Below are 22,032 nucleotides of genomic sequence, written 5' to 3'. Positions count from 1 at the left end.
ACCGGGCTGGGGCTGAGGGGGAGGAGTGACGAGAAGGCCTCGGTGGGGCTCCTCCCCGCCCGGAGCTCGCGGAAATTAGGGAAAAGCGGCGTCCCGCACCCGCCTCCTCCCCCCTCCCTGCAGGCGAAGGTGGCTCCCGAGGTGGGAGGGCAGGTCAGGTGACCCGCCGGGCTCCCCAAGATGGCGGCGGCGGCTCCTCGGTGGCGACGCGGCCGGCACGGCTGCGGCTCTAGCTGCTGAGGCGGGCGGCTGGCTCCCCGGCGGGAGGAGAGGCCATCTCACGCGGGACAGCGGCGGCGGCACCAGCCTGAAGAGGCCCCAGCGGGGCGGCGGCGGGGAGGGCGTTCAGGGCCTCCCGACGCCGCCTCTCCCCCACTGCCGGGGGCTGGAGCCTGGTTGGCCGGGGGATGTTCGTGCTGGGCCGGGGCACTCCCTCTCCTCCTTAGGGCGGTGGCAGCGGCGGCGGCGGCAGGCCAGGCTCCCCGGACATGGCGCTGAGAGAGCTGAAAGTTTGTCTGCTGGGGGTGAGTGGTCCCTTGCTCCGCCGTGAGGGCTGTGGGATGGGCGGGAGGCAGGCCTGCTTGTCCCTCCCCTCCGGCCCGGCCCGGCCTCCGCTCCTTTGGGCCTCTTGTACCTCACGGCGCGCCCAGGGAGGACCGAGCCCCCCGCAGCCCCCGAGCCGCTGCCCGCTTTGGAGAGTCAGCTGCCTCCTGGGCACCTGGTAGCCTCCCCTTCCCCCCACTCCATTTTCTCTGAACCACCCACTGTCACTCACCTGCCCCTTTGACTGCCAGCCCTTTACATGCAATCTCGGCCCTTACCCCATTCCCTTACTCTTTCCCTCCCACTTGGATTTTCTTTTCTTTCTTTCTTTCTTTTTTTTTTTAAACTTTTAACAAGCATTTATTAAGTGCCTTGAATGTGACAGGTACTGTGGTAAGTGCTTTACAAATACTATCTCAGCTAGCCGTGGTAAGAAATGAAACCCTATCACTATCTTCCGTTTTTCTGAATTCTTATTAAGAAAGTGAAAACCCTGCCTTCCCACCTGTTCTAGTCACCTTGAGAAGGAGTCTCATCACGCCTTTTCATGACTTCTCCCCATCTTATTTACGTATATATACTACCTACCTCTTTGGTTGTTCTGGAAAATTTTTTTTTAATTAACTTCCCCAAACAACTTACTCTAAACCAGGATTAGTGCATTTAATCTTAACAAAATGCAAGTGATAGAAAGTTACCTGTTTACAAATTGTTCAACTTTTTTGGCCTTTTTTTTAAATAAATTTATGGCTGTGGAATGCATTTCTGAAATTACACATTTAATGTGCAAAAAAAAAAAATGTGAAGATGCAGAATTTAAAATGTGATTGCTATCTTATCAGGAAACCCAAAATTGATGCTTACACTTCAGCTTCCTGACTCTTTTGGTCACATTTGCAGTTTGAAGCATACCATCCACAGCCTGAAAGGAGGTATTTGGGCTCTTTTGAGTTGTCCCTAAAAGATTTTGCACATGTTGTATATCTAATCTTTTACTAAATAGGGTAAGGTTGGGAATAGTCAAAACTTACCCAAAATTGCTTCTGGAGCTCTTGATTTGCTTATCTTATTTTTCACTCATAAAAAATTTCGGTTTTTGAACAAATAATTATTTCTTTAGAATCTTGTCATTTATAGACTACAACGGGTAGGGAACCTTTGGCCTCGAGGTAGGACCTCAGTTGCGGCCCTGACTCAGTCAGAGGGCTGAACTTGAGGCCCTAGACTTCGAGGCTGAAGGGTCCCCACCTGGACTACACAAAAACCTCTCTTTTTAAATAGCTTGAAATTTCCTACTTGTTTCACTGAGTTTTTATGGATGTTTCCTTGGTATATACTCTTGTGAAGTTTTTTTTTATTAGAAATTTTAGAATTTCACCAAAACAATGGTTATTAATGTAATAAATAAATATTCACTCACAAAATCCTTATTTTTCAGGATACAGGTGTAGGTAAATCAAGTATTGTATGGCGGTTTGTAGAAGACAGTTTTGATCCAAACATCAATCCAACAATAGGGTAAGAAATGAGTTATTTAATATCAATTTTAGAAGTGTTTTCAAAATGTTTTCAAATGAAAGTGTTATAAAAATTCAGGTAGTTTGAGATCTTTACTGAAACTCCCCTATAAATAAGAAATAAGTTTATTAAGCACCTGCTATTATGTACCAGGGCATTGGGCATATAAAGAGAAAAATGAAATGGTCCTTGCCCTAAAGAACTTAACGTTCTATTGGGGGACATAACTTGCATATACAAAATAAATATAAAGTGAATGGTGGGGGAGTGGGGCTAGGAGAAAGAAAATCAAGAAAGCCTTCTTGTAAAGTTGGCATTTGAGTGAAGTTGAAGGAAACAAGTAAAAAAGTAAAAAAAGGAGTACATTCCATACATGAAGGACGACCGGTACAAATTTTGGAGACAGAAGATGGAATGTCACATGTGAGGAACCACACGATGATCAGTTTAGCTAGTCTATAGAGGGCAAAGGTCAGAAGATAGGAAAGGAAGTAATATATAATTCTGGAAAGGGCGGTTGGGGTCAGGTTATCAATATCTGCAAATGCCAGATAAGAGTTCAGATTTGATACTGGTTGTAGTAAAGAGCCAATGGAGGTTGAGTAGGGGAGTGACATGGTCAGACTTGCCTTTTAGAAAAATCTCATTGACAGCTCTGTGGAGGATAGATTAGAGAGAGGTGAGAGGCTTGAAATAGAAAGTCCAATTAAAGGTTTGCAATATTCCAGACTAGGTGATAAGAACCTGAACTAGAGTGGTGGTAACCCAGAGCAGAGAGGAGACAAATTTGAGAAAGATTATGTTAGTAGAAATGACACAATTAGGCAGCTGGTTAAATGTGTGGCGGGAGGGAAAATGAGTAGTTGAGGGTGATTCTAAGGTTTTGGACATGAGAAGGATGGTGATGACCCTGAAAATAATAGGGACATTTGGAAGAGTTGTGGGCTTTTGCAGAAATATAATGAGATTACTTTGGCACATATTTGGATTTTCCCATGGTGGAAGTGTCCAACAGACAATTGGAGGTACCTGTTTTGAGCTCAGGAGGAAGGTACTGCCTGCATATATAGATCTGGGAGTCGCCTTCATAGAGTTGATAATGAAATCTGTGAGCCCTGATGAAGTTACCAAGTAAGAGCTCACAGAGAGAGAAGAGGGTCCAGAGAGCTTTAGGATGTACAGTCAGAAAATTGTCATGGTAATTAATGTCCTTTTGATTTTATAAAAATATCTTTTTACATGAAAGTTTCATGTAAAGTAAACATGCTTATCAATAAATGGAAGAGTAGAAAGAATGCTGGATTTGGAGGTAGAGGCTTTGGGTTTCAATCTAGGCTTTCCTACTCCTTAGGTATTTGACTTTGGACAAGTCATTTAACTTTTCTGAGGTCCAGTTTCCCCATCTATAAAATAAAGGAGTTGGATAGGGTGACTTCTAGGTTCCCTTCTTGTCCCACATATATGACCACAATGTATGTATGTGCACATAAATGAAATAAAATTTTTGATTACTACTAACCTTTGAGGATAGTTTATCTTTACAATGAGGCAAATGGAAATGGAGTGATTTCTTCATAAGCATAGCCCTTTCTGGCAAGTTTGCTCTTAAAAGTAACTAGAAGGTTTCTATTGCTTTTGAAAAATACAACTTCACTCTCCAAATTCTCCTATAATTCACACACTATAAGTAATAACTAATGCTGTTTGCTGGCTCATAGGGAGATCTTTGAAAAGTTTTATTTTCTAAAAATTGCTAATAAATTTCCTAGCATGAAAGTAACAGTAGCCACAGGGAGCCTTCTTTTGTAACCTCAGCTCCACTTGAGCTGTGGAACAGGCAGAAAAACTTTAGCACCAAGAAAAAAATTGTTCCTAAGTGCTGTAGATAGGATGCTGAGGAAGTAGGTCAATCAGTGTACATTTATGAAGTATCTGCTTTGTGCCAGGCACTGCACTAAGTGCTGGGGACACAAAGAAAAGCAAAAAAATATACCTGCTCTTGAGGAGCTCCAAGTCTGATGGGAAAAGATAACATTATAAAGAAGCTGAAAAGTGAGAGCCGTGAAGTCCTCCAACCAGGTAGGAGCTGATGAGTTGCCTGCCCTGGAGTCCCTCCTTAAGTAGTGCATATGGGAAGAGCTCCCTGCTGTCTACCCAGTCAGAGGCAGAGGGAGGGAAAGAGAGGCCCAGAGTCTTACTCCTTGGTGGAGGCAGGACCTCCTCTCTATGTCAGACATGGAGATTTTGCATGTCTTGTCCCTTGGTCTCTTCTGACCACCTCAGCTACTACCACTGAGGGGGGAAGCAGGGGTGCGTGTGTGTGTTTGTATGCATGCATATGCTGGAGTTTGAGCGTGCAGTAGGAAGGAGCTGACCAAATGACTGTCAGTACTAAGGTTAGTGGGGAAAGGATGAAGGGCATGAAGAGGAGCTTTAGACAAGAATGTAGGGATGGTATAGTGATGGAAAGAGAGCTGGATTTATAGTTTAAAAAAAAAGTCTGGGTAAAAATTGTGGCTTTCCATTTACGGCTTTTTTGACTTTAGACAAATCACTTGTCCTCTCTGAGCCTGAGTTTCCTCATCTGTAAAATAGGGTGGGGGGAGGGGGGTTAGGCTGGATTCCTTAAAGTCCTTTCCAGCTCAAAATCTATGATCCTGTGAACTATTTACAACATTAAATATCTGCTATGGGAGAGAGGTTCTGTTACTTTGTTTCCATTACTGTAGATTCCTTGTAAAGCAATAGAGCTATTGTCATCAAACCCCCAAATTAAGATGTTTACTACATTTCTTTGTAGTTTTTTTTCCTGTGTTAAAATAAAATAAATTTTTTTGCTCTTTTTCTGTTAACCAAAAGATGATCTGGATAGAGAATAATAATTTCATCATATATTGTAACCTCCACTAAATATCTACCCTGATTATGGCCTCTAGGTGACCCTGGGTTTTGGTTTCTTTGTTGTTGTTATTTTGGTTTTGGGAGGGAGGGTACCTTTGCATAGTAATTTTTGCATTTATTTTTTTCCCCTTTCCACCCCTACCTCATTGGAAAAAATAAAAACAAAACCCTTGTAATGTATGCTTACTCATGCAAAACAAATTCTCCCTCTGATCATTTTCAGAATTATGTCTAATTCTACACCCTAAATCTATTGCAGCTTTGTAGGGTGTGTAGTATACATCTTTATTTGTACCCTAGAGTCATGATCCATCATTGAGTTCTTACCTCTTTCAAAATTGTTTGTCTTTACATTGTTATTTTTGTTGTAAAAATTGTTCTGTAGGTTGTGCTCATTTCACTCTAAATCACTTCTCAAAAGAACAAGTCTTAGAAGGGATTGTTTCAGAAAAAAACTATTACTTTTATAGTACAATGTTATAGCATTCATATAGCCTAACTTCTTTAGCCGTTCTCCAGTTGGTCATTCCCTTACTTCTTTAACACTGCAAAAAAGAATTGCTACAAATATTTTTGTACATATAGGTAACTCTAGGTTCTGAAAGATTATGCCCGTGGATTGTTAAGCTCTGGCAGTCCAAAACTAGAAGTGCTTTGAGTACAAGTTCTATGACAGATTGCTATCTGAGGAACAGCCTAAGTTCAGAAAGACTTCTCTCCCAGTTGGTGATAAGGTGGTGAATTTTTTAGCCATACAACCTTTAAAGACCACTTAAGTCAATATTTCTTTACCTTTTTTATGTCATGGACCTCTTTGGCAATCTGGTGATGTCTATGCTCAACTCACAATATTTTTAAATGCATAAAATAGAGCATATAGGACTACAGAAGAAACTAATTATATTGACATGCAGTTATCACAATATTTTTCAAAACAGGTTTGTAGACCCCAGGTTAAGAACCCCTTTCCCCCAACTGAGTGGTAGAGGGGCAATGAAGTACTTAGACTAATTAGATTACATATCCTTGAAATATTGATGTATTTGATGTGAGAAATTTTAATTTCTAGTTCTTTTTATAGCTCTTTTTATTTAAAATATGTTGCTTCATATTCAGAGTCATAGAATTGAGCCCATTAGCCTTTGCTATAGTGATACCTTTGCACAGTCCTTAAGGAAAAAACCATGTATGTGCATGTCTTTTTAAATGTATGATCCCATCAGTCTTCCAGTAATAAAGGATGGCGGGTTACTACCTGCAGAGGAATCTTACAAATGATTGAAAACTGAAGTAAGTAGTATTTATGATTCAGTAGTGACATACTTTACACTGAGTCATTTCTGAAGTGACTCAACCCACATAACACCCAAACACATTACACAGGTTACAAGTACTATCTTTTAGATGATATGTTAACCTACTTAGAAGGAAATTTGTTTCCTTAAATCAAAAAGGAAAAATTTTTAAGTAATATGATGAAGATTTCCTCTATTGAAGTCCTCTTCTGATGCCTATTGTGGTATGGTTGTCACCCAGGTTCTTGAAGGCTGTTTCAGTAGAACACAATTCCTGGTGGTTCTATCAAGTAGAAACTTGGTGATCAGGGTCTAACATCTGAGAACCAACAAAACTTTTTTGAAAAGATTCATCACCAAGATTTTGGCCAGCAGGTGATGAATTTTCCACTGTGGCAATTTCAGAAACCTGCCCACTAAAGTATAGAAAGGTTGCAATTTTCCTTGACTTAAGTACTCACTCTATTGAAATAGATCCTTGAAGTTAATGTCATCAATTGGATGTATCTGTGCCATTTGCCATTCCCCAAACCCCTACATTCTAGAGATTTATTCTAAAATATGATTTTATGTAGCCATAACTATAGCAAGTTATAAACAAAAATTCAGAAAAATGTGTGATGAAATAAATATATTATGAAAAAATTTTACTGTTATTTATAACTTAGGCTATGTACTTTGTAAGAGGTAGCATTACAGCATACCATGAAAAATATGTAGGAGGTAGTCCAAGTTCAGGAAATGGTATAAATGGAAATTGAAGCTGAGAGATAATATTGAGATCTACCTGGAACAGAGTAGGGAGCAGAGATTGGTTTTGAAAAAGAAATTTGGTTATCCTAGGCAATTAAATAACAACTTTTGAAAATGAAGCTGTATAATTTGGATGTCAAAGGACCTTGTGTGTGATTTAAGTAGCAACATTATAGAATTTTTTTTAACCTCCCAAATTATTTAGAATAATTGTCAGGGAAGTGTTTTAGAGGTTGAAAAAGAAATTGAGAAAAAGAATTGTGAAAATACCCAATTTATTTCAGGGCTCACTTTGCGTATTTAGAAGGATAGTAGGGTGATGAGGTACAGGTAGAAGTAGTGCAAAATTAGATATAAGAAGAGCAAAGGACAGGCTTTCAGATGGGGGAACTAGAAAAATAAATGTAATCCACCATGGTTGACAGCTAGAACATTTAAGGATTATTAGAAGAAAACCAAGTTATTTTCTCCATGTTAACTTTGAGATAGTATCAGATACTTAGCTTAAAATCAAAATGTGGATTTATTTATTTATTATTTTTAGGCAATTGGGGTTAAGTGACTTGCTCAGGGTCACACAGCTAATAAGTGTCAAGTATTTGGTCGCCAGATTTGAACTCAGGTCCTCCTGACTTCAGAGCCGGTGCTCTATCCACTGCGCCACCTAGCTGCCCCACAAAATGTGGATTTAAAAATATGGAAATTTTCTTTTTAAATTATAACATGTCCGTATTTAGATTGAAATTGAAGTCATAGGAAAGAATGAAATCACTGTCATAATGGAAGACAAAAAGAGCCTGATTGATATAAGTAAGGACTTCCTACTGTCAAAATGGGGAAAAGGTATTTGCAAGGAATGATTAAAAATAAAAGCACAAAAAGGTATATATTGCTCAGTTTCTCTAATGATTTGCCATATTTGAGAGCACTGCATACAAATTTGTTATTTCAGTTGAGCAAACCTTTGTATTAAGTGCAAGGTAACTTGAAAGGCAATATGACATAGTGAAAAGAGCTGGTCTGAGAGTAAGAAGATCTGGGTTCAAATCCTGCTTCTTACCCATATAAGCTGTGTCATCCTGGGCAAGTCATTTAACTTTCTGGGCCCCAGGCAGCTTTAAGATTATAAGTTGAAGATCTACTTTTTTGTCCCACAGGGAATTCTACACCAATGAAATCACAAAGGCCAAACCAAACATGTAAGGAGGCAACACGATCTACTTTCAAATCCATCTTCTGACTCTAGCTGTGTAATCATAGACAAGGGGATTGACTGCTCTGAGCCCTATTAAGTCACTTTCTCTAGAAAAGTTACAGGACCTAGCTTGATAAAGGGAATTTCCATACTAAAAATCAGACTTCACAGGTTAGTGACTTAAGAGAAAGGCACTGGGCTAGCAAAATGACCGTGCAGGCTAGATGGGTTAACTGAGATGTAAATAGTGGCTTAGCTCCTATTTTGTAGGAGGAATTAATTGCTGAATTGGATAGGGCCAGAAACACTCCTTAGAAATTGTTACAACTGTTACATCCTGGGAGGGTGATTTCTCTTGAATTGGAACCTGGCTTAAAGCTGAGGGAGAAGGCCAGTGATTCTGCTTGTTATTTGTCTACACCTCAAAAATTCTGATCAGAAAATTCCTCTTATGCTGGATCACAGGTACTGAAAATTTTGTGGTTGGCATGGAAAAATAAAAAAGCTTTTGGCCAGTGTCATGAATTCAAAACTTATTGAGATGAGGGAATATATTGCAGAGAGAAAGAAGAATTGAAAGTAGTACTAGGTGACAGATTATGCAATACAGTTTAATAAGAATCCTTCCAAGCTTTTTTATCTGTTTACTTCCATCCCATGTGGTGCATTTATATCAGAATTTTTAGGCAAATGTGTTTAATATATTTAATCATTCCCATGAATTGGTAAGGGGGGTAAGGATGGCACAAATTAGGAATTCACAGAAAAAAAATAATTGTTTAAGAAATTCTTTCCAAATTTTTCTAGATGGTTTCCCCATTCTTCTGCTTCAGTTTTGGCAGTGTTGTTTTGTAGGGTACAGTTATGCTTGGTTTCTTAAGCTTCATTAAAGTGTAATGGTTTGTGAGAAGCAATGACCAGAGTTTTAATCACATTGCTGAAATTTTCTTTTTTAATTATAACATGTCTTTCCCAGCTGTTTGTAATGCAAACTCCTTGACTAACTGGTAATTTAAGTATTTTAAACAGCTGAACTGATTAAGTTTGAGGTAATGGTAGGTTTCTATTGAGTGACTATTTTGAGCTTAAGTAAAATTTTGCCACTATAACTGGTAGAAAATAATGTTCTGGATTTATATTCAGTTGGAAAATCTTCCTAGGAGTACCTTACAGTATTTCAAAATCATTTCCCAAATGAAAAATCATGTTTTATGTCCCAATTGTATGTGTAAATGTTTCCAAAAATTATGCATGCTTTTATTGAGTAACTTTGTGCGGATAACAGTTTAGTAAAGGCTACTGATTAACGTAGATACCATCTGTTCAAAAATAATACTCATTTAATATAACATCTAGAAATTCTTATTCTATACCTTTCCATAATTCTAATTTTTTCATAGTTTGCACTATTGTGGTGACTTACTTTACAGAAGCCAATATCGAGAAGGTGACATTAACATAAATTTCCATGTATATTTTCTTGAATTCTTTACACATAGTTTGAATTTTATTTAGTAATTTTTGAGTACTTAATAGATGCAAGGCACTGTTCTAGATGTTCTGTGAAATTAGAAGATTAGTAACATAGTATTCCTGCCTTCAAAGAGCTTACTTATAGGGGAAACAGGACATGTCTACAAAGACCTGAACATTTATCTTATGATCTTTATGTTATAAAGAACATACAATGTTCTTTATTTTTGGCTGCTTTTTAGATTTTGTCTATGACAATATTGTCAAAAATATTTACAGATTTCAATAAAGGATGGCGTTCCCAGGTACCAAAACACTTCTTAGATTAAGATGATTTTTTAAAAGATTTTGCATTTTAAATCTAAGCATTTTTCTTCCTTTATATTGGACATACGTGCTAAAAGTTTCCTTTTGATCCTGAATAAATAACTATGGGTAAAGAAGAAATCCAGTGAATAATTGTAATAATGGATGATACAAAATAAGTGAGTCAGTAGTTACAAAGCCCTCTGTTGCCTTTGTATTCTAGTCACTTGGCCCAGAAAGCAAAGTACACTGGAAAGAGCACTAGCTTTAGAGTCAGTTCACATCTTGCCTTTGATGCTACTGCAGTGTGACCTTGAGAGAATCACTTACGTTCCCTTGTGCCTCAGCTTCCTCATCTGTAAAAAGAAAGGATTGGACTAGAGAGCCTTCAAGATCCCTTCCACCTCTAGCTCAGTGAACTGGATTACTACATCTTTAGGTACGGAAAAGACCTGGCAGATGTGATTAATGAACCAGTCATTAATTAATTATGGAAAAGAATATGGGCCAAAAGGGGAGGAATTCTACAGAACTGTAGAAAGGTATATGTTCTCTTGAGTCTCAAAAAAGGGAAAAGAAGGGAATCTGCAAATTTATAGGCCAGTGAGCTTGATTTGCGTTACTGGCCAAGTTTTAGAAAGAATGATTGAAGATCTACCCCCAAGGAAGTTATTGATGAAAAGAAAAAATATTTATAGTCACACTTTTTTTGGTAGCTAAAAAAAGAAAAGAAAAGGTGCCCATTGATTGGAGAATAGCTGAACAAATTTTAGTACCTCAATGTAATGGAATATTACTGTATGGTAAGAAATGGCAAATAAAACAAATACAGAAAAACTTAGGAAGACTTATATGAACTGATGCACAGTGAAATTAGCAGAGCCAAGAAAACATTACATATGATTACAGCAATGTAAATGGAAAGGACAATAACTGCAAAAGAATCCAAAATGAAAGATGCAGAATTACGAAGAGCAAGCATGCCTTCAAAGAGAGCTATGACAGTTCCAGTCTTTTTCAGAGGTGGCAGGTTCACAGGTGTGAAACACTGCATATATTTTTGGATTTTTAAAAGTATTAAGTTTTACTGAATTTTTTCTTTCTTCTAAAAAATTCTTTGTTATATGGGATGGTTCTCAAAGTGGAGAGGCATAAAAGGTGATACAAAGGGAAATTTAGGAAATGTAAAAACAAAAGATAAAATTTATTTATCAAAAATAATTATTAATAAGATGGTTAGCAAACATCCAGATAAGTGAATTATGGTTGCAAACCTATGTGACTTCATCAGGAACAGATCACGCAAGCTACTCTCATTTCTTTTGTTGACAGTTATCGAACTAGTAGAGCAAAAGAATACCATACGTCCACTTTATCTAGATTTTAAGTCCTTGTTAAAATAATCTCATGCTGTTCTTGTGGAAAATATGAAGAGAGGCTGGCTAGATGACAGTACAACTAGATGAATTCTGAACTGGGTAAATGACTAGATTAAAAGAGTAATTATTAATGGTTCCTTGTCAACTTGGAGGTCTTAACTGTAGTGTTCCAGGTATCTATGTTTGGTTTGGTCCTGTTTAATGTTTGTCACTTATTAAGATAAAGACACAGGTACCATATTTAGCAGATTTGCAGGTGACTCAAACCTGGGAGGGATAGCGGACACATTAGAGCGGCAGTCAGCATCCAAATCTAGACAAGATAAAAAAATTAGGTTTACTCTAATAAGATGTATTTTAACTGGGATAAGCACATAGCTTTATACTTGGGCTCAGTAAATGTTGGAGGCAGGCGGGTGGGTGTGGGGGTGTGTGTGTGTGTGTGTGTGTGTGTGTGTGTGTGTGTGTGTGTGTAATAGCTACACAGCACATCACCTGAAGAAGATACAGGGGTTTTAGTGGACTGCAAGTTCAATTTGAATTAACAGTATGATAACAGCAGTCAGAAAAAACTAATGCAAACTTAGACAGCGTTAAGAGAGACATCTCTACTAGGAATAGAGATGTAACAATTCTGCTATACTTTCCTCCAGTTGAACCATATCTGGCCACCATATTATTATTTTTGAATGCCTTTTTTATTCACTTAAATCAACAAGCACAAACATTCCAGTATACAAAGCATAAAAAAGGACTGTCTATGAAGTTGAATTTATGTTACGCTGTGTTTTTTAAAAGTGTACATTAATCTTATAGCATTATGGTTTATCATTACATTGATCAAAATTTATTTCCTTTACAGTATTGTCATATAAATTATTCTAGTTGCACCCATTCACTGCATATTATTTCATAAAGGTTCCTCTGAAACATCTATTGTCACTTCTTAGGGCATAATAGTATTTCCTTACTAGTTTCCTCCTAATATCCCATAATTTGTTTAGCCATTCCCCAAAAGGTGGGTACCCCCTCCATTTCCAGTTTTTCAGAGCTATTATAAGTATTTTTGTACATATGGATCCTTTTCCTCTTTCTTTGATCTCTAGGTTATAGGCCTCAAAGTAGTATTTCAAGGTCACAGGGCATGAACAGTTTAGTGTCTTCCAAATTGCTTTCCAAAGTGACGGAACTAATTCACAGTTCTATCAGCACTGCATTAGTGTGCTTGCTTTCCTTCAGGTCCTCCAACATTTGTCTTTTTCCTATTTGTCATTTTGCCAATCTTAGGGATATGAAGTGGAGCCTCACTGTTGCTTTAATTTGCATTTCTCAAGTAATTTCAATAATTTGAAGCACTTTCTCTTACGATTCTTGATAACTTGGATCACTTATTTTTGAACACTGCTTGTTTATTTGCTTTAACCATTTATTTATCTATTGGAAAATGGCTCTTATAAATTTGAATTAATTCTCTATCTTGTATATGGGATCTTTATCAGAGAAATTTGCTGCAAAGATTATTTTTTCCCCAGTTAACTGTTTTTCCTCTAATTTTAGCTGAATTAGTTTTGTTTATGCAAAAGCTTTTTTATTTATGTAATCAAAATTGTCCATTTTATCTTCAGTGATCTTTTCTATCCTTGGTTTGGTTATGAACTCTTCTATCTGTAGATCTGAAAAGTAGTGTCTTCCTTGCTCATATAATTTGTTTATGATGGCACTTTTATGTTTTAACATTTTTATTAATGGTATACTAATTCAGTTATGTATACCAAAATTTGTTCAGCTATTCCCAGTTTATGGACACCCACTTTATTTCTAGTTCTTGACCACAATAAATACTGTTACAAGTATTTTTTGTACATATAAATCTTTTCCCTAATTTCTAACTCCTCAGGGTGTATGTCTAGTAGTGATGATATTGCTGGGTCAGAGGGTATTGGATTTTAATGACTTTGGGAATATAGCTCTAAATTTATATGTATCACATTTTAGGAAGAACTTTAACATAAGGTGTACAGTTTATAGTGAGGCAGCCAAGTTGGTGAAGGACTTTGATTCCATGGCATAAGATCTGTACAAAGAGCTGGGTATAGTTATCCTAGAGAAAAGAAGACTTAGGTGGAACAGGATAATTTTAAGTTTTTAAGAGGTTATTAAATGGTAGAGGGTTAGACTTGTTCTCCTTGGCTCTGAAGAACTAGGAGAATGGAAGGAAGTTACAAAGAGGCAACTTCTTACATCAGACCTAGCTTGATGTAAGAAAAGAATCCTAACAATGAGAACTATTCAAAAGAGGAATGGGCTACGTTAGAAGTTAGGGGTTCTCTTCCTACCCACCTACCCCCCCCCCCATCGGAGGCCTTCAGTCAAGGACTAGATGACCTTTGTCAGCTGTCTTGTAGTAGAAGTTGTTTTTGGAGTCTAGATTAAACTGGACCCTGAGGTCTCTTCTAAATCTAAAATCTCTGAAATTCTGGTTTACTGATTTCCTAAGCATTGAGGCTAAAGAATATGACCTATTGAATGCCCAATTGTATTTCAAACATAGTCATAGTGATTATGACCATTTTATAATAATTTTGATGTGATTATTATTGTAATAATATTTTGTTAATAATAATTATGATAATTTGATTATGTCTTCCTTCATAGAGCATCCTTTATGACCAAGACTGTCCAATATCAAAATGAGCTACATAAATTCTTGATTTGGGATACGGCTGGACAAGAACGAGTAAGTATGTGTGTGTGTGTGTGTGTGTGTGGGTGTGTGTGTGTGTGTGATTTTCTGTATAAGTTTTTTCAAGGCTTCAACTAAAGATCAAACTATATTCTGAATGTTACGGACATTTTCGTGTTGGCCTAAGTCTTTAGCCTATACTAGAGATTGCTTTATCCTTATTTGGGTACAACAGTCTTTTCTACTCAGAGCTCCTAAATCCACTGTGTTGAAAGTTATTTAATATTTCAACTTTATAGAAAATACTGAGCAGCATAGATGACAACACTATTTGGAGCATTATGTATAATCTGGGATTCTATTTTTCTGAAAGTCAATTATTAAGCAATTACTATGTGCCAGGTACTAGGGGTAGAAATACAAGTAGAAAGAAAGACAGACCCTGCCCTCAAGGAGCTGACATTCTAATGGGAGAAGATAATGCATAAAAGGAAGCTAAGTGCGGGGTAGGGTGGGGATGGGGTAGGGCGTGGTGTGCAGTGCTCTGCTGTTGTAGGATGAGGAATGAAGACATGGAAGGAAATAAGTGAATTAGGGATGGGAAAAGAAGCCAGACATATATCATTTGTGGCAGCTTTTTAAAATACAATACTTAAGAGAGAATTTTACAAAAAATAAAACTTCAAACTTAAATTTAAAATGGATACAATATAACATTATGTACTGAGCTTTTCATAAACAATAAAAATTAACCAAAAAAATTAGTGACTTAAGCATAAATGAAAAATGGTACCATGTCCAGAAAGCAGAGTGTATAGTATTAAAGTGAAAGGTTAAAGAAGACTTCAGCAGTATTGACTAAGTTTACCTTCCTTTTCTTCCTTCGAGTAACTTCCTGTATCAAATAGAAAAAAAAAGTTTGGAGAAGAAACTGATTCTCAGAATTTCCATTTTCTTTGCATTTCCCTTTAGAAGTACATTTGATGCATGTTATAAGTTGTGGGTTTGTTTTATCTTATTTTGACTTTATAATGATAGTGTTGGAACTAACATTTAAAGGATTATTGGAAAAAATGTGTTTATTCATGATTTTGAACTCAATTACATGTTTTAGCTTAAATAGATTTAGTTTGGGACATGTCTTACTCATATAAAACAATGTATGCTGAATTATTTCCTAAGAGTTAATATTGCATTAAAATTGTTTTCATTGAGAGTTGTCAGTGAAATAATTTGACTTTCTTTGTTTGGATTATGACAAAGATTCCCATTTGTGTGAGGGCAGATTGAATTTATACCTAGTGAAATTCACTGTCATAATTATGCTTATAATTCATGTGCTAAAAGAGCTTTCCATGTTTTTTCTCCATACAGTTTCGTGCCTTAGCACCAATGTACTACCGAGGCTCAGCAGCAGCTATAATCGTTTATGACATCACAAAAGAAGTAAGAGTTTAGGCATACTCATCATAAAGTTCCCTGAGCTGTGTTGTTTTGCAAGAGTGCTATTGGTATATTGTAAGCAAATACCTTAAAGTTATAGAATCTTGCTGTAATATCATTAACAGATTTTCCATTTATAATATTTATGCTGTTGTTTCTGTGGAACTAACTGCCCTTGGAATGTGGTTTCACCTAATGTCATATTTTCATGGAACTAAATAAGAATGTTAGGTAATTGATGCCTGTACAAGAGGTTCTTTTTGAATTTTTGAATAATTTATATTTGTTGCTGCTGTTTTTGAATGCTTTTTTTCCTTTTCAATAGGAAACATTTTCAACATTAAAGAATTGGGTGAAAGAGCTTCGACAGCATGGGCCACCTAATATTGTTGTTGCTATTGCAGGAAATAAGTGTGACCTTATTGATGTAAGGTAAGTTGCATGATGAAAATTTAGTTGCAAAATAAATTGTTTTTTATTAGCAAGGAATTCCCATGTGGAAATTTTTATTTTATTTTGTTCTGTTTTTTATACTTACATAGCTGGAATCCTGAATTCCTTTTTTTTTTTTTTAATGAGGCAATTGGAGTTAAGTGACTTGCCCAGAGTCACACAGGTAGTGAGTGTTATGTGTCTGAGGCCGGATTTGAACTCAGGTCCTCCTTACTCCAGGGCTGGTGCTCTATCCACTGTACCACCTAGCTGCCCCTTCCTTTATTTTTTCAATAATATTTTTTTTCTCCAAATTACATGTAAAAACACTTTTAGCATTCAAGGTTTTTTTTTTTTTTAAGTTTTGAGTTCCAAATCCTATCCTTCTCTCTCCCTCCCTTAGAGAATAAACATTCTAATATAGGTTATACATGTGCAGTCATGTAAAACGTTTCCATATTAGTCATTTTGTAGAAGAAAACTCAAAAAAAGAAAGGGAAAGGAAGCAAGCAGGGAAGGAAAAGAAAGAAAGCATACATGCTTCATTCTGTATTCAGATGTCATCTATTCTTTCTCTGGAGGCAGATAGCATTTTTCATCATGAGTCCTCCTGAAATCCTTTAAATAAAACTATTTGCAAAAATATGAAAATACATTACAGAAATGAGTGAGGTTTAAAACCTGATTAAACAGGAGTGCTACTGATCTGGGTTAATAGAGTTCTCCAATTTTAAAGCAAAAAGGGACCTTAAAGATCATCTAGCCCAGCTCTCTCATTTTTGCATATGAGGAAACAGAGACTCAGAAGGATTAATTTACTTGTCCACAGTAAAATAGCTATTTAGTGACAGGTATTATATTCCCAGGAGACTTGCATTGATATAGAAAATGGATATTAATCTCCTTTCTTAAATAAAACAGGCATCTATAAATTATATCTCATAGTTTCACTTATGGTTAGAAATCATCTAGTCACAGAATCTGAAGGCTCAAAAGACCTTTTGGGACCCTCTAGATCAACCCACATCAGACCAGAGTCTGATGTACAGCTTCCCTTCCAAATGGGCCTCCAGTCTTTTCTTGAAGATCTGTGGAAAGGACTAGAACCTCCTGTTAACTGCAGCAGGCCACTCCTTTTCAAAACAATTGTTAGGAATTTTTTTTCCTTATGTCCAGCCTAATTTTGCTTCTACAACTCTGCATTTCTAGTTATAACCTCTGAGGCCAATCAGAGTAAGTCTAGTAATCCCTATTTCACATAATAGCCCCTTACATAGTTGATAACAGCTATTGTTTCTCCCATAATTGTTCTCTTCATCAGGCTAAATAGGCCCAGTTTTTTCAGTCCTCTCATTTTATAGAAACCTGAGGCCCAAAAAGGTTGTCATTCATCCAACTTTGCTAATAACTCCCATGCTTCCTATTTGGGAAACAAACTGCCATTTTCTGGTCCTTAGTTGCTAAATAAATTACTAGTATTACAAAAATAAATTTGTAAAAGTGATACAGTTGAAGAGGACCAAATATTAAGGGAGTAACCACAATCAGTCATCAGTCTTCATAATGGATTTTGTAGCCATAAATCTTGTTAATTACTGGATGAAGAGTACTTTTATAATATTAGTCATTAAAATTTGTCTCATTTACAATTATTTTTCAGGGAAGTCATGGAAAGAGATGCTAAAGACTATGCTGATTCCATCCATGCGATTTTTGTAGAGACCAGCGCTAAAAATGCGATAAACATAAATGAACTCTTTATAGAAATTAGTAAGTCATCTTGTACTCAGTGTGTATAATGTTGGCAAATAAGCTTATCTATTTTGTTAGTTTGAAATGATCACTTTGGTAAGAAAATTCTGTGTTCTTGTCCTCCCAATCTCCAACTATAAGCTAACTGCTTTCTGTCTTTCATTGTTATTATTGCTGGAGCGATTCTAAACCTCTAGATCAGTGGTGTCAAACTCAAATAGAAATAGGTCTATGCAGGCTGCATATTGAGTTAGAAAACCACAAACTAGCATTATCTGTGTTGTATTTTTTTAAATTTTGTTAAATGTTTCCCAATTTCATTTTAAACTGGTTCTGGCCTCACCTGGGAGCATGGCTCACAGTCTGCCTCTACTCTATTAGACATCTCATCTCTAGAAGTTTGTGTGTGTGTGTGTGTGTGTAAGTAACCATTTACAGAAAAATGGACTTTAATTTTATTGCCATAGAGAACTTCCTGTAATGAAATTCCCTCTACCAATGCAGATTTGGCACATTATTATGCAGCTTATACCTCTCAATACTTAACAGGGTTGGGGAAGGGTATCACTGAGCAATATAATGATTTATCCAGTCTCAGTCTATTCAGTTGAGCTTAATGTCACATGAGCTGTCATCTTTCCATATTTATCACTGTGAACATATTGCAATTAATTATCCAAGGTCATTGAAAGTGCATAAGCAAAGTTAAAAAGAAATTGAGGTATCACATTTGGAAAATTTATTTTATAAAAATCCAAGCTTCGATATAACAGTGGTTTGGTATCTTCAAAAGACATTGCTAAATGGGATTCAACATTTCATAAAATATACCTCTCCTAAATATCATGACCTTTATGACCTTAACTCTTACATGGATACCAAGGAGAAAACTCTTGTTGCAGGATGTTTTAGAGGAATATTACAGAATTCTGTTAAATGTTCAGAATTTAAAGTTTGCCCAGTAGTTTAAAAAGTAAATTGTTATACTTTCTTCAATCAAAAGTTGTTAACTAATATATTTTGAATATGCTGTCAGATATGATTGATACGTTTCTGATTTTCCCGAACTGGTAGGGTTTTTTTTTTTGGTTTTGTTTTGTTTTGTTTTGTTTTTTGGTCATAAGAATAAGGGCACATAGGTGGAGGATGAAAAATGAGAAGTCAAAGCAAAAGGCATCAATAAAACTTTTTTTTTAAAAGAAAGTTAATGTATAAATTCAGAAAAGGAATCTTAAGTGTCACAGTGAGCTGAAATATATAATATTATTATTTTGCCACTGATGAATGACATTTCTTTGTGCTTTTTTGGTGTAAATTGCTTTACATACATGATTACATTTGATCCCTAGAACAGTCCTGTAGGGTAGGTTGTGCAGATAATTTTCCCATTTTACAGCTAAGAAAGGATTTAGAGGTTAAATAACACACCCAAGGCTATCCAGCTTGGAATTGGAAGAACATGGACTGGAACTCAGGTTTTCTGATTGTAAATAACACAACAGCCTTGACGTTGGTGTTTGATAATTACTACTTTAAAATATGTTCTTTGAAAATACCCAACTCGAATTTTCTAAAATATGAATAGTTTCTCCCTAATATTCCAAAGTTATTTCACTTTAGTCTTCTTCTGTATGACCATTTTTGCGTAAAATTAAGTTTATGTTTTAAGAACTAGCAAAAGAGAAAACTCGGACTGTATTTTTGTAGATGGTTGTTGGTTACTTACACAAGGCTGAATTGAACATTTAAAATCATCTGATTTCCTTGTCTTGGCTGCTTTTGCTGTAGGTCGAAGAATTCCATCAACAGATACTAATCCCTCATCTAGTGGTAAAGGCTTCAAATTAAGAAGACAGCCTTCAGAGCCAAAGCGAAGCTGTTGTTGACTGATATGCAGCAACTCAGACTTAATTATAAAGTAGGTGGTCCTGAAAGTTAATGGGGGTGTTTTGAGTATATATGTTTTGCATTTTCACCTGAGTGATCATCGTACACAGAGAGCCTACAGAAATCGACCGGTTTGTTTCTAGTATCGTTGACTTCCTGAAGACTGCAGTTGTGAAATTTCAGTCTGTTTACTTCTATTATGTAAAGAATTTCTTGTAGTCAAAGAGAATACGTATTTGAAATTTTGACTTTACTGAAGAGGAATGTGTAATTGTATGGATAGTAGCATTAAAATGTTTAATAGTTTTGTAATCAAGATTTTATGTCATGTTTTGTAAAGGGAAAATGAGCACTTTTGTGGTTCTTGAAAAAAATAAGCCTTGTAGAAATTGTAATTTTGACACTTAGATTACTTTTCTTCCCATTATCATTGCTATAGTGAGCTGTACCATTTAAAATTTGAGTGCATAGCCGTAGTGAAAGGAGGGTAATTGTTACTTTGTATTCAAAATAATAAGTTATTTATAAAACTGATGGAAAGGATCTCATCCCCTACCATCCCTGAAGCACTTTTCATTGAAGGTATTAGCCATGGATGGATACATGCAATGAATTGAAAACATTAAATAATCCTTTTTTTTTTTTTTTTTTTTTTTTTTTACTATAATTTATGTTTAGGCAGATGCATCATTGGCACCTTTTTAAATAAGCTCTCACGATCAAGATGGTGGTAGTAGATAACATAGGTGAACACATAGCAAACTGAAAATGTTTTGAACTGACTGGCAATAAAAAAAAAACAGTAGCATAAATGCTGTCAATGTTTTTATTTAACCCAAATATTTTGGGGGGAAATAATTATTTTTTGTTTAGCACATGTAAAGTTTTATACTATATTTATGAGACCCATACTTAAAGCATTATAAACTCTGTAAATACAATAGAAAATTCAGTTTTTCATTCAGTATCCCATTTGAGGCCTATGTATACTCATCCATTCAAGTTTTCTTTGAGGAAAAAGTGTACTTTTTGAAGCACATTTGTGATATTGTTTTGAAAAGAATAAATAGCACTTGAATTGAAAATACTGCAAGATTTTACCCACTGGCCCCGCTGCACTGTGGATAAGCATATTAGGTTACATACTACCTTGACAGCATCCACTCTAACCTAGCTTGGAGCAAGAGAAAGAAGTGCAAAGCCTAAGTCATTTACCTGATGTCTGTAATAATTAATTACTCTTTAGCCTCAGGTCAAATCTAAAGCCAGGTTTTTTTTGGGGGGGGGGGGGTTTGTTTTGTTTTTTAACACATCTTTAATTTTAGCAGTCCCTCTTAGCCTTTAGTATCCTTTTACTTTTATCTGCTTAGCGGTAATCTTCTCTCCCACTTAGGGAAATGAGTTTTTCATATAACTTAAAAATAAAGCATTTATGCGATCTAGAAAAATTTATTCATGGTCTAATTTGGCATTCCACTTTTAGTTTTTTAACTGAAGGGAATTTTCAAGATTAAGGAATGAAGCAGCTAGAACTATAAATTGTGAAATCAGAACTACCCTTATATTGAACAACAAATTAATTGTTTTATGTACACACATGGTATGTATGGATTCTAATGGAAAATTATTTAGAACATTAAACATTTTAAGCTCATTTTGACTTAGACATATCAGAATGAAGCAACACATAATGAAAGTTCTGACATTATTATTAAAAAAAGATCTTAGCTACCTAATGTTTTCTTGTCATTAGTTAACAAACTTGGAAGGAAAACGTACAAGCTCCGCTCTTAAATTTCAGGAGAAATTGGAATCTGACATTAACTTTACATATACTCTTATGTACTTCAGCTTCTCTATTCATAGTATTTCTGTTGCTTTGCCATGCCCTTACTCACAAAATAGCAAAATACAAAAGTTGTGCTTGGAAGTTGGTTGATTACTAAATAGACAGTGAATGCCTTTTGACCCTTCCTGCCTTTTTTATATCTATGAAAGATGATAAAAACTTTTAAGTTTTACATTCCTGCCACCAAATCAACTGAATTTCATGTTGCTAGTCTGGTTTAGTGTCTCGATGATATTAAGGCACTTCATTGTTTATAATAATATTGTAACATTTAATGTTATATCTTTACACAAGTAAATCCCTTCAGCAGCCATTAGCAAACCATTTCTATTTTTGCTTTCTGCTACTTCTACACCATATGTAAAAATGCATATATTCCCATGTTTTATCAGGATGAATGGCTTCAAGTTTATGCATCCATAACTTTTCCATATGCATTTCAAGGACCTCTTTCTTTCTCTCTCGCTCTCTTTTTTTTTTTTTTTTTGGCTAGGCAATGAGGTTAAGTGACTTGCCCAGGGTCACCCAGCTAGTAAGTGTTATGTGTCTGAGGCTGGATTTGAACTCAGGTCCTCCTGAATCCAGGGCCAGTGCCCTATCCACTGCACCACCTAGCTGCCCTC

At 36.1% G+C, this 22,032-nt stretch overlaps 1 protein-coding gene across 1 annotated transcript; it reads left to right on the top strand.

Moving 5' to 3' along the window:
• Nucleotides 1–406: 406 nt before the first annotated feature.
• On the top strand, nt 407–20,372 carry RAB22A (RAB22A, member RAS oncogene family). Its single transcript, XM_027847997.1, has 7 exons — nt 407–524; nt 1,982–2,061; nt 14,019–14,100; nt 15,421–15,492; nt 15,815–15,921; nt 17,582–17,691; nt 19,462–20,372. Exons 1-7 carry the CDS (start codon nt 489–491, stop codon nt 19,557–19,559), a joined length of 585 nt encoding a protein of 194 aa, XP_027703798.1. The 5' UTR covers nt 407–488; the 3' UTR covers nt 19,560–20,372.
• Nucleotides 20,373–22,032: the final 1,660 nt, after the last annotated feature.

The sequence above is a fragment of the Vombatus ursinus genome, unplaced genomic scaffold (assembly GCF_900497805.2).
Source record: "Vombatus ursinus unplaced genomic scaffold, bare-nosed wombat genome assembly UNPS02000580.1, whole genome shotgun sequence".
Taxonomy (NCBI): Eukaryota; Metazoa; Chordata; class Mammalia; order Diprotodontia; family Vombatidae; genus Vombatus; species Vombatus ursinus.
The sequence above is the reverse complement of the archived record's forward strand: the minus strand, read 5'-3'. Positions and strand labels throughout refer to the sequence as shown.